Genomic DNA, 12,096 nt, shown 5'->3' with positions numbered 1-12,096 from the left:
CACGCTCCCTAAGGTCACAAAACGCTGGACTTTTGATAGTACCTAGGATAGCAAAGTCCACTAAAGGAGGTAGAGCATATTAAAATTTGGCTCCCAAACTCTGAAATAGCCTTCCTGATAATCTTCGGGGCTCAGACACACTCTCTCTGTTTAAATCTAGATTAAAAAACACACCTCTTTGGCCAAGCATTCAAATAATGCATCTCATAATTTTGGACTGCAGTTATATCTGATCAAATGTGCATTATTATTCTTTAGCTTGGGTTAAACGAATTAATTTTACTTGGCTGGAACAGCAGCTACGCTAATTATGTCTCTATTTGTTTCTCTGCTTTGCCACGGGATTTACATCCCGTGGTAACTAGGATTTACACAAGCTCCAGTCTGGATCCAGAACACCTGAGAAGAGATGATGCCAGCCCCTCTGAGGACCTCAGATGATGCTAACCCAGAGACAACATACAGAACTACCACATTTTGCTATAAGTTTGATTGCATAATTGCTGTTAATAGTGTTAATCGTCTGTTTGTTTACGTCTTTTTATTGATTTTTCTGAACATTTCTGCTATATGCACATGAAATGACAGTCACCACTGATAAGCTACTACTAAATATTGTAGAAACTTAATTTTCTGTAAAGTTGCTTTGTAATGATTTGTATCGTAAAAAGCGCTATACAAATAAACTTGAATTGAATTGAATTGAATTAATATTTGGGTGAACTAACCCTTTTAGTGTTATATAAATAAAGGTGACTTGACGACTTGTGGCACTGCAGTGGAAATTTTGTGCATTATTAGTGTGTGTGGTGCTACATTTTGTGCATTATTAGCGTGAGTAGCGATGCAGTGGTAATCGGGGTGGTTCTTTGTCGAGGGGGGCCAGTGCCGCTTAAGTGATTTTGATGGGAGTTTATAAAAGTGCTTGAACTCTGACTAGACTGAAGTCAGTGATATAGTTTTTGATAATGTAAAGGATCTTTGCTCTCTTACTGTACCATGAAAGTGTCATGTTACAATGTTTTTATTAAATTCACATTAAATACAAAGTCAGCCATATCTGGTACTTACTGTAAGTAAAAAGAGGATTTTTTGCATAGTTAATAGATTACACTATTATGCTACTTTGCCCAATCGCCCATTTTAGATCAACTAACATTATCTATAAAGGTGCAAAATGCATTTACTAACACATATTTGAGAATCGAGATATCAGTTATACAGTGCTATTGTGGCTGCTGTGTGTCACATGGAGAAAAAGAAAAAAGAAAAAAAAAAAATCAAAATTATTTCAGTTATACAGTGCTATTGTGGCTGCTGTGTGTCACATGACAAGCATGATGCCACTGACACTATAATTCAAAATTATTTGTCAGATAAATGAAACATGATGCAACATTCATTTGAGTTTGAATTGTTATAGCTCACTTCTGGAGATTGCAGTGATAGATGACGTGAAAAATGACTGAATGAATAATACTGAAAGTAGGTTAAAATTAATTTTAAAAGTGTGCCCCCTAAAAGCATTGTTAGCGTGTGTGTAGTTGCAGTGGCAATTCTGTGCTTTATTAGCGTGTGTGGCACTGCATTCTGGTTTGTCTCACAGTATAACTGTTCATGAAACTTTGCTAGTGTGAGTCACTGGAGTGGGCGGAGCTTCAGATGATTATCCTCTTACACATACCCCCTCCCCCGATGCGCCGGTCTGTTGCTAGGCAACCATTAATAAGAGTGAGCCGCAGCTTCACAAAGGATTGTGGGACTGTGGGGGTGTTGAGAGGGGGAGGTGCGGCAGGTTCATTAAACGGAAGCACAGTCAACAAGAACAAGCGACGCTCCTGTCATCCGTACTGCTCCTCGGTCTCTGCCCAGAGTCTGTCTCTCTCTCTCTCTGCTCTTCTATTGTCTGGAAGTCTTTCCATGTCTCTCCCTCCTCTACCTGTCTTTCTGTTTGTCTATCAATATTTCATATGCCTCTTTCGCCTACGTGAGTGAGAAATGAATAAGAGGGAAGCGGATGTGTGAGGAATAATGAATTACAGTCGAGCTGAGCGGCTCTTCAGTGCTCTTCATGTGTAGTTTCACAACATCTCACTGCACGACAGAACACACTAATACTAGAAAACGTATCACACTGTTCACACTGTCAATCCTATATTCCGCATACTAGACAGAAACTGCTGCATTCAGCCAGCTGCGTTCCTGCAAAATAAAGCTGTTATTGATGAGGAACTTTAACAGTCTCATGTTCTTGTCCGTGCTAAAATGTACAACAATTTGTCTTGAACTACTGTATACTAAAATGAAGCTGAACATTTCATCAGGGGTACCATGCATCGTTTGTATGCGGCACACGTTTAAGGTACATTTGGAGTGCAGCAGATTATGTGACGCGTAATACAGTAAATAGAAGTACAGTATATAGGATGAGCAAACTCTAGCACTGAATACAAGGACGCAGAGCAAGATTAGCAGCAGGCAGACAGACTAAAGAGTTTATTTTAATTCGCTTTATTCAGCATGTGAAAGAATTCTGATCCATCATCATCATCATCATCATCAAAACACTTGCTCACTATTAAAGTCTCATAGAGGTTTGTGTTCATATTGTCATACAAAAGGAGGAATTCTCTCATTATTATATACACAATCTGTACATGTTTTCACTTGAGAATCAGAGATGTAAATGACGTAAAAATTTGTGTAAAATATCAAAGTGGATATTCCGTAGTGAATCAATTCACTCATTCAGCCCGCATCCTCTTGCACTGCAGTTACCATGGGAACAGCATTGTAACACCATGGCAGTGCCATAGCAACAAGAGTATTTAACATAGAAGTCAGTGTCTCACGCACACGCATGCACGCACAACTTTATCACCCATGATGAGCGACAAATTCATCAATCGTGTGGAGAAAACAACAGATGGAGTTTGTACCGTAGCAATGTGAATAACAACAGGGTGCTTCTTACCTGTAGAATACTTTAAACCAGCTATACTTACCTTAGAATAATGAGAATATAGTAGTCAACAGAACATTAAAAGTTGCTTATATATTGCGAATACACTAGAAAAAGTATAATTTACAGCTATGCGTAATAGGCGTATTTTTCTATGAACACAAGAAAAACGTGATTTTCAAGCATATAGAGCTCAAGCTATAAGCATGGGGTTCGTCAGGAACTCTGGTGTGTGTGTGTGTGTGTGTGTGTGTGTGTGTGTGTGTGTGTGTGTGTGTGTGTGTGTGTGTGTGTTTGAATCTAAACTATATACGTTTTTAGGAAAACTCAAACATAGATTACTGTGCTATGATGGGAACACCACCGGCTTCAACATACGAGAAGAAAACTCCCTAAAACGTTTTGCTATAATAATAATATTGGTCTAAAATAAAAACATTTAAAGACATGGTTAGAGTTACTCTAACTGCAGAAACAATACAAGAGGAGATGAAAGGTTATTCTAAAGTGAGGACAGGACCTCACGATAGCATTACAATTAAAAACATGACACTCTAGCAGCTCACTAATCAGTTTTACAAAGTCAATCAGTCCTTAGGAAGGGTAAAAAAAAACCCTGCTTTAGATCATAAAACACACTGTATGATGGATGCTGGAGATCTGTGTGTGTGTGTGTGTGTGTGTGTGTGTGTGTGTGTGTGTGTGAGAGAGAGAGAGAGAGAACCTGGACCTCTCCAGCAGGCAACCGGACGTATAAACACAATTTAAGAGAAACTTAGCAAGGAGTATTTGGTACACTAATCGAGTAAACTAAACATGTCCACGACAGCACTGCTCAGTTCTGTTGCACTGCAGTTAAAACGAATAAAGGTAAATCCTTAAAATGAAAAGCCGGTTTGGATGCAGTAAACTATCAGAATTAAGTAATAAACATGGATTTAAAAAGCAAACTATCGCTTAAAATATCACTTATCATGAGTTATAATGCTTTTGCAAAATTTTGCATATTTTATGTTTTTGTCATTTTGTTTTGTTTTTATCTTTATTTTGGTTATTTGTTATACTTGAAAAAAGCTATATTAAAGGTAGACCTCGATGGCTTATATAAAGAGAAATATATTTACAACCAAAACAGAGAGAGGCGTTAATACTGTCATTTTAAACCCTTATTTTTCACCTTCTAAGCAAGAGTCACATGACATGTGCGTTACCAAAGGCATATCAACAAGATTTCTCGTTGGATATGAAATATCACGGCAGTAGAGACTTGAATATAAATGACGGCATAAAACACAGCAGAGGCTTGTGCACTTTCACTAATGCACGCGTGTTTCACGGCAGTAAACAGCATGGGGGAGGCTGTTGCCATGGATACATTAGGTTGAATGTGGATTGATCATCACATTCAAATATCCCTAACACTCAGCAAAGGCCTCTAGAGCAGGGTCAGGAAAACAACAGACAAATGAAACCCAATTTCAACAACAGATTACCAGTCAGCAGTGTCTTCTCTACATCTCTGAGGTACAGTTATTACCCTGTTTCAAAAACAAACAAAAAAAAAATCAATGAGCATTTATTATGCTTTCATGATTGTATCTTTACAAAAGACAAGAGTACAGGACAGGGCTGTTCCAGTGTGATTGCGAGGGACGTAGGTGAAACAGGCCATCTGCTCTCCTGTTCTTTTTCGTGCACACACTCGGCAGATGGACATGCTTTTGTTCTCACCAGCTCGTGGAGATGAGCCCACTGGTGTAAATGTGAACTTCACAGGAAATGACATTTTCAATTCTCTCAAGTTCTGCGTGTTCTGCTAAAATCTGGCTGTGGAGTGCTAACAGAATGTTTCTCCATTCTTTACCGTGCTTCTTGCTCTTTCTCACACGTCAGACTCTATGCTAGAGAGTTTCTCGTACACGTGTCCATTGCTTCCATTGAAAGGTTGAGGTGGACCGAGACTGAGCTTGCTGGTGTGGTGGTTCCCCATGCATAACTCCGCAGGAAAGTGTGGAGCCAAGTTAGACATGACCCCTGAGGTGGCCGATGCCGGCAGGAAGGAGGTCACGCCCATGGGGCTCAGCAATTCGCTGTGCTGCTGTTGCTTGGGTGATATCTGCAGTTACCATGGGAACAGCATTGTAAACACCATGGCAGTGCCATAGCAACAAGAGTATTTAAAACATAGAAGTCAGTGTCTCACGCACACGCATGCACGCACAACTTTATCACCCATGATGAGCGACAAATTCATCAATCGTGTGGAGAAAACAACAGATGGAGTTTGTTACCGTCCGCAATGTGAATAACAACAGGGTGCTTTTACCTGTAGAATACTTTAAACCGAGCTAGACTTACCTTAGAATAATGAGAATATAGTAGTCAACAGAACATTAAAAGTTGCTTATATATTGCGAATACACTAGAAAAAGTATAATTACAGCTATGCGTAATAGGCGTATTTTTCTATGAACACAAGAAAACGTGATTTTCAAGCATATAGAGCTCAAGCTATAAGCATGGGGTTCGTCAGGAACTCTGTGTGTGTGTGTGTGTGTGTGTGTGTGTGTGTGTGTGTGTGTGTGTGTGTGTGTGTGTGTGTGTGTGTGTTTGAATCTAAACTATATACGTTTTTAGGAAAACTCAAACATAGATTACTGTGCTATGATGGGAAACCACCGGCTTCAACATACGAGAAGAAAACTCCCTAAAACGTTTTGCTATAATAATAATATTGGTCTAAAATAAAAAACATTTAAAGACATGGTTAGAGTTACTCTAACTGCAGAAACAATACAAGAGGAGATGAAAAGGTTATTCTAAAGTGAGGACAGGACCTCACGATAGCATTACAATTAAAAACCATGACACTCTAGCAAGCTCACTAATCAGTTTTACAAAGTCAATCAGTCCTTAGGAAGGGTAAAAAAAAAACCCTGCTTTAGATCATAAAACACACTGTATGATGGATGCCGGAGATCTGTGTGTGTGTGAGTGTGTGTGTGTGTGTGTGTGTGTGTGTGTGAGACAGTGCTTACATCAACACTGGACCTCTCCAGCAGGCAACCGGACGTATAAACACAATTTAAGAGAAACTTAGCAAGGAGTATTTGGTACACTAATCGAGTAAACTAAACATGTCCACGACAGCACTGCTCAGTTCTGTTGCACTGCAGTTAAACGAATAAAGGTAAATCCTTAAAATGAAGCCGGTTTGGAGGCAGTAAACTATCAGAATTAAGTAATAAACATGGATTTAAAAAGCAAACTATCGCTTAAAATATCACTTATCATGAGTTATAATGCTTTTGCAAAATTTTGCATATTTTATGTTTTTGTCATTTTGTTTTGTTTTTATCTTTATTTTGGTTATTTGTTATACTTGAAAAAAGCTATATTAAAGGTAGACCTCGATGGCTTATATAAAGAGAAATATATTTACAACCAAAACAGAGAGAGGCGTTAATACTGTCATTTTAAAACCCTTATTTTTCACCTTCTAAGCAAGAGTCACATGACATGTGCGTTACCAAAGGCATATCAACAAGATTTCTCGTTGGATATGAAATATCACGGCAGTAGAGACTTGAATATAAATGACGGCATAAAACACAGCAGAGGCTTGTGCACTTTCACTAATGCACGCGTGTTTTTCACGGCAGTAAACAGCATGGGGGAGGCTGTTGCCATGGATACATTAGGTTGAATGTGGATTGATCATCACATTCAAATATCCCTAACACTCAGCAAAGGCCTCTAGAGCAGGGTCAGGAAAAACAACAGACAAATGCAACCCAATTTCAACAACAGATTACCAGTCAGCAGTGTCTTCTCTACATCTCTGAGGTACAGTTATTACCCTGTTTCAAAAACAAACAAAAAAAATCAATGAGCATTTATTATGCTTTCATGATTGTATCTTTACAAAAGACAAGAGTACAGGACAGGGCTGTTCCAGTGTGATTGCGAGGGACGTAGGTGAAACAGGCCATCTGCTCTCCTGTTCTTTTTCGTGCACACACTCGGCAGATGGACATGCTTTTGTTCTCACCAGCTCGTGGAGATGAGCCCACTGGTGTAAATGTGAACTTCACAGGAAATGACATTTTCAATTCTCTCAAGTTCTGCGTGTTCTGCTAAAAATCTGGCTGTGGAGTGCTAACAGAATGTTTCTCCATTCTTTACCGTGCTTCTTGCTCTTTCTCACACGTCAGACTCTATGCTAGAGAGTTTCTCGTACACGTGTCCATTGCTTCCATTGAAAGGTTGAGGTGGACCGAGACTGAGCTTGCTGGTGTGGTGGTTCCCCATGCATAACTCCGCAGGAAAGTGTGGAGCCAAGTTAGACATGACCCCTGAGGTGGCCGATGCCGGCAGGAAGGAGGTCACGCCCATGGGGCTCAGCAATTCGCTGTGCTGCTGTTGCTTGGTGATATAGTAGGACTTGGCACCATGCAGCAGACACTGGTCATCTCCAAATGTAGGGATGAAGGGGTTGTGGTCAGTTCGGTCAGGATAGAGAGATTTGGATAAGGAGTGAGCTGGCCCCTCCATGAGTCCTCCATGAGGTGCATTCTCCCCCACTCTGAACAACCCAAAAGGCGATCCCATGCCCCTCTCTGCGTCTCCATAGAACAGCGGGTTGCGGTCCATCTCCTGATCGGGACCTCGTGGATGCTCAAATATGTGTGCGAAGGGTCTAGAGGCATCTATACAGCGCTCCCTCTCCTTGAGGCTCACGCTGCGTGGTGGCGGCAGTGCCCCGGGGCCGCCGAACCCCAGCGGCATGCCTAACTCTTCTCTCTGCAGGTCCACAAAGGTGTCATAGGAATGTTGCCGGCGTAGCGGTTTCCCACTGAAGGCCCTGCGGCGTTGCGCTGGTGTCTGACCCCTACTGCCGCCTAGTTGCTCCAACAGGTGGTTACTGTCCTCGCTGATGTCATACAGGTTGCCTGACTTCTTGCAGGCTTCGCACCGCATACAAGTGGCTGAACTGGGGCGGCTGCTCCCAACCCCTCCTCCACCCCCTGATGCCACACAGCCACTGCCTACGTAGCCCGTCCCACCCATGTGCAGAAGTCCTCCTCCATGCAGGGCTGTCTGCTTGCTGCCCGCACTGCTGGCACGACAACTACGACATTCCCACTCACTGCTCCCACTTTTGTTGTCCGGCTTCTTGGGTTTTCCCTTCAGGAAGTCATCCACAGACACCAGGCTGGTGCAGTTGCCTCCTCCTCCCCCAATGGGACCATCTGTAAGATCCACATGCTCCCACTGCGGGATTCCTTCTTTGGGCCGGAACTGGTCCAGGTAGAAATCCCTCAGGCTTTCCTTGTCTTGTAACAGATATGAGGTTGAGCTCACGCCACCTCCTCGCTTGCGCTCAGATGGAGGTGAAGCCGAGCGGTGCCCGTGGTGATGATGGTGGTGGCCGTGGTGGTGGCGGCGGCGGTAACCCAGCTCGATCTCGTCGAGTTCTCGGCGGGACTTTGCAGAGGCAGGCCGCTTCTTCAGGCTGTCTCTATACTGCTTGCGTTTCTTAGCATTGCCCTCCAGATTGCCATAGGTCACAGTATGAGTGGAAATGTCAGACACGTCAGAATGGATGTTTCCATCGTCTGCACCACCACAAAACCGGTCATGCCCTGCAATATATCCGGAACTGGAAGCTCCGCCTTTGAAGGAGAATTTTCCATACAGGTCGGCCAGTCCCTGCTTCAAGCCTGGCCCAGACGGAGGAGCCTGGCTCTGCAGCAGGTCGAATTTGCTCATGTTCTTGTGGGTCAGGGCAGAACGCGTCTGTGTGCTAAAGATGGGGGCCATACCACCGCCCAGGCTATCGCAGTCAAACATGCCGCCCTCCAGAGAACTGCTGGAGCCCAGGCTGTGGGGCCGGTTAGGGGATGGGCCCAGCAGCCTCAGGGTTGAGCCTCCATGGTGGTGCAGGTAGTGGTCCTGGTACAGGTTACTGTCCTTCAGGTGCAGGTTGCCAAAGGTGCGCTCCACCTCACTGATGTAGTCGCTGAACATGTTGTCCTCGGGCAGGTATGGGGCCTTGCAGTCTGAGTGTCCGGCCAGACTGCGGCAGTGCTCGCTGATGTCATACACAGAGGATTCTCGGCGGATGAAGTCAAGTGCACTGTGTGGGGAACCGTTGACACCGGAAAGAGATGCCATGTTCTTGGCGGTGCGCAGCAGACGGAGAATATTTGAGTGGGTGTTGTTCATGGTAGCAGAGGGTGAATTCAGTGCTGAACTCTTATCTTCGATTTCAACTCCATGAATACAGCTATAAATTTCCTGAGAAAAGAGAGAAGAGAGAAAAGTTTCAGTGTTCAGAGATGCCAATGATTTCTAGCTTAATAACATCTTGAAACTATATTCTGCATTATTCCAATGTTTAGCATAAATCATGCGTTTTTCTGAAGAGTGCCTGTGCATGCTTTAGGGAGAGAACTACCCTGCTGATGGTGAAGGTGAACCCTGGTTTCCCAGAACAAACGCCAATGAAGCAGAAGCGCAGGTGCCAGTAGAAGACGTGCTCAGCGATGAAGGTGATGAGAGACAGAGCCATGGCAGCACCCAGCATGTAGAACACACCCGCCATATTGTCCACGTCCAGCTGACTGCTCATCACTTCATTTTTCTCATGGTGGCAGATCCCGGTGAGCCAGAGAGCCTCAAACTCCTCCATATCACCTGAGACACACACACACAAACAGACACACATATTTTAAAGGATGATGCAATGCTACACACTGGGTCTGTAACAACAATGTGTTTGATTTGTATTTGTAACAAAGGCTCTGGTAATTTAAGCTGACGGCAGACAAATTTGAACAGGATTCACTGGTGAGACAAGAAGGCCGATCAAAACCAGGCAGAAACTCACCACCAAGAACAATGGGAAAACATGAGGGCTATCAATACATACTGTAAGACATCATGATTTAACTGAACACTCAGGAAGGGATCAGAGCATATCCAGGTACAAACCATTGTTCCTACATTACATTACTCGAACGTGGGGAAGATTAAACCCCTTTGTCATGTGTTTATTAATTGCCATATAAATCTGTGGAGAATAGGACCAGGGAACATAGGAATGACTCCCAGGGAACAGGGACAGGACAGAAACAAAAAAAACTACACTTAAAAAATACACAACCAAGCCATGCAAGTCCAAGAAGCAAAAGCACAAAATGTCCAATTTCCAAAAATGCAACAACAGTCAAACAATCATAAATTTTGTGATGAGCTCCTTGGAATATTTCACAAGACTTACTAAATGCAAACATCATAAATTCATATTTTAATTCATATTCATATTCATTCAAATTCATATATTTTAACTGGGTGCAGCAATTACACTGCATGAATAAGGGTTGATGGTTTTTTTTTACTAGTGTACAAGCTGCCAGATCATTGTTTATCTGATGTAAATGACTCAAAATAAGCAGTACCGTCTCCAAAGAGCTGCAGAATGGCAAGGTCCACCTGTCTCTTCCAACCGGAGTCTTTCTGGATGGCGATACCATAGCCAGTGGAAGCGAACACTTTCCCAGAGCCAATGGTGACCAGCTTACAGCCCTCATCTCTGCCCGCCATGTAATTCAGCACGGCAGCATCGTAAATGAAGGCATCCAGCTTCCTGTGATTTAAAAACAGGACACGCATTCAGAACCTGCAGTGTCTCTGTTTCTTCAGAGATAATATTTTCATCAATGACTGATCAGAGAAGTGCCTCAGGTGGTTTTCCCACACTCACCCTGTTTTCAGACTGAACAGAGCTTCATCCACATTTCGCTGGTGGAATTTGACCATGTAGGAGTGCATCTCTCTGTAGTTATTGCGGATATTTCTCTCGGTGCTGCCATTTGGCACCGTCCCAAAGCGAAACGGCGGGGAGAAGTCATTAGGTCTCTGAAACTGAAGACAAAGAAACACCACAAGAGTGAGTGAATAGACAGACTGACCAGAAAACTGAATTTAATATTCTCTGTACCTAAAAAAGTACAGTTGTATCTTCTATTGAAGCACCTTTTTGTCGCTGAGGCCCGACACCTGGTCCACGTACTCTTCCTGAATCATAAATGCAGCCAGGTTAGCTGTATAGCTGGCCAAGAAAATCACAGCAAAGAAGGCCCAGACAGACACCATAATCTTGCTGGTGGTTCCTCTGGGGTTTTGCACAGGGACGGAGTTATTGAAGACCAAACCCCAGAGAAGCCAGATGGCCTTTCCAATGGTGAACGATGGACCTCCGGCCTCTGAGAGCACAGAAACACAACATAAGTGACTTCATCACTCTCGCTTAACACCTGAGAATATATCTAAATTATGACCTATGCTCCCAATGTCAAATGCAGAAATGTTAATTCATGCGTTCATGACCTCAAGGTTAGATTATTGTAATGCTCTATTGGGTGGTTGTTCTGCATGCTTAATAAACAAACTCCAGCTGGTCCAAAATTCAGCAGCTAGAGTTCTTACTAGAACCAGGAAGTATGATCATATTAGCCCGGTTCTGTCTACACTGCACTGGCTCCCTATTTGAACAACGAATACATTTTAAAATCTTGCTAATAACTTATAAAGCCCTGAATGGTTTAGCTCAGTACTTGAGCGAGCTCATATCGCATTATAGTCCTCCACATCTGCTGCACTCTCAAAACTCTGGCAATTTGATAATACCTGCAATATCAAAGTCAACTGCGGGCGGCAGATCCTTCTCCTATTTAGCGCCCAAACTCTGGAATAACAGACACACTCTTGCAGTTTAAATCTAGATTAAAGACCCATCTCTTTAACCTGGCTTACACAGAACACGCTAACACATTTTTAATATTCAAATCCGTTAAAGGATTTTTAGGCTACTATTAGTCTCATTCTTATTCCGAGGTCACCGTAGCCACCAGATCCTTATCCAGACCAGATGGTGGATCAGCACCTAGAGATGATCTCTACAGCCCTGAATGTCAGCGGAGACCAGGACAACTAGATGCACCCCAGACACAGATCCCCTGTGAAGACCTCATCACCTCGACGACCATCGGCACAAGACCACGAGAACCAGACGAATCCTCTGAACCTGTGCTGCAGCCTGGAATTGAACCACATCATGCTGGTTTGGT

At 43.1% G+C, this 12,096-nt stretch overlaps 1 protein-coding gene across 1 annotated transcript in view; it reads right to left on the bottom strand.

The window, feature by feature from the left end:
* Positions 1-4,509: 4,509 nt before the first annotated feature.
* LOC109102792 (glutamate receptor ionotropic, NMDA 2B-like) overlaps positions 4,510-12,096 on the bottom strand; it is a 47,114-nt gene continuing 39,527 nt past the window's right edge. Inside the window, exons 14-19 of the mRNA XM_042716036.1 lie at positions 11,003-11,232; positions 10,731-10,891; positions 10,426-10,613; positions 9,423-9,661; positions 7,393-9,262; positions 4,510-5,071 (exon numbers count right to left, since the gene is read on the bottom strand). Of these exons, the coding sequence (XP_042571970.1) occupies positions 4,845-5,071; positions 7,393-9,262; positions 9,423-9,661; positions 10,426-10,613; positions 10,731-10,891; positions 11,003-11,232 (2,915 nt within the window). The 3' untranslated portion in view covers positions 4,510-4,844. The remainder of the gene's footprint in view (positions 5,072-7,392; positions 9,263-9,422; positions 9,662-10,425; positions 10,614-10,730; positions 10,892-11,002; positions 11,233-12,096) is intronic.

The sequence above is a fragment of the Cyprinus carpio genome, chromosome A3, assembly GCF_018340385.1.
Source record: "Cyprinus carpio isolate SPL01 chromosome A3, ASM1834038v1, whole genome shotgun sequence".
NCBI classification, from domain to species: Eukaryota; Metazoa; Chordata; class Actinopteri; order Cypriniformes; family Cyprinidae; genus Cyprinus; species Cyprinus carpio.
This window is presented reverse-complemented; position numbering and strand designations above follow the sequence as displayed.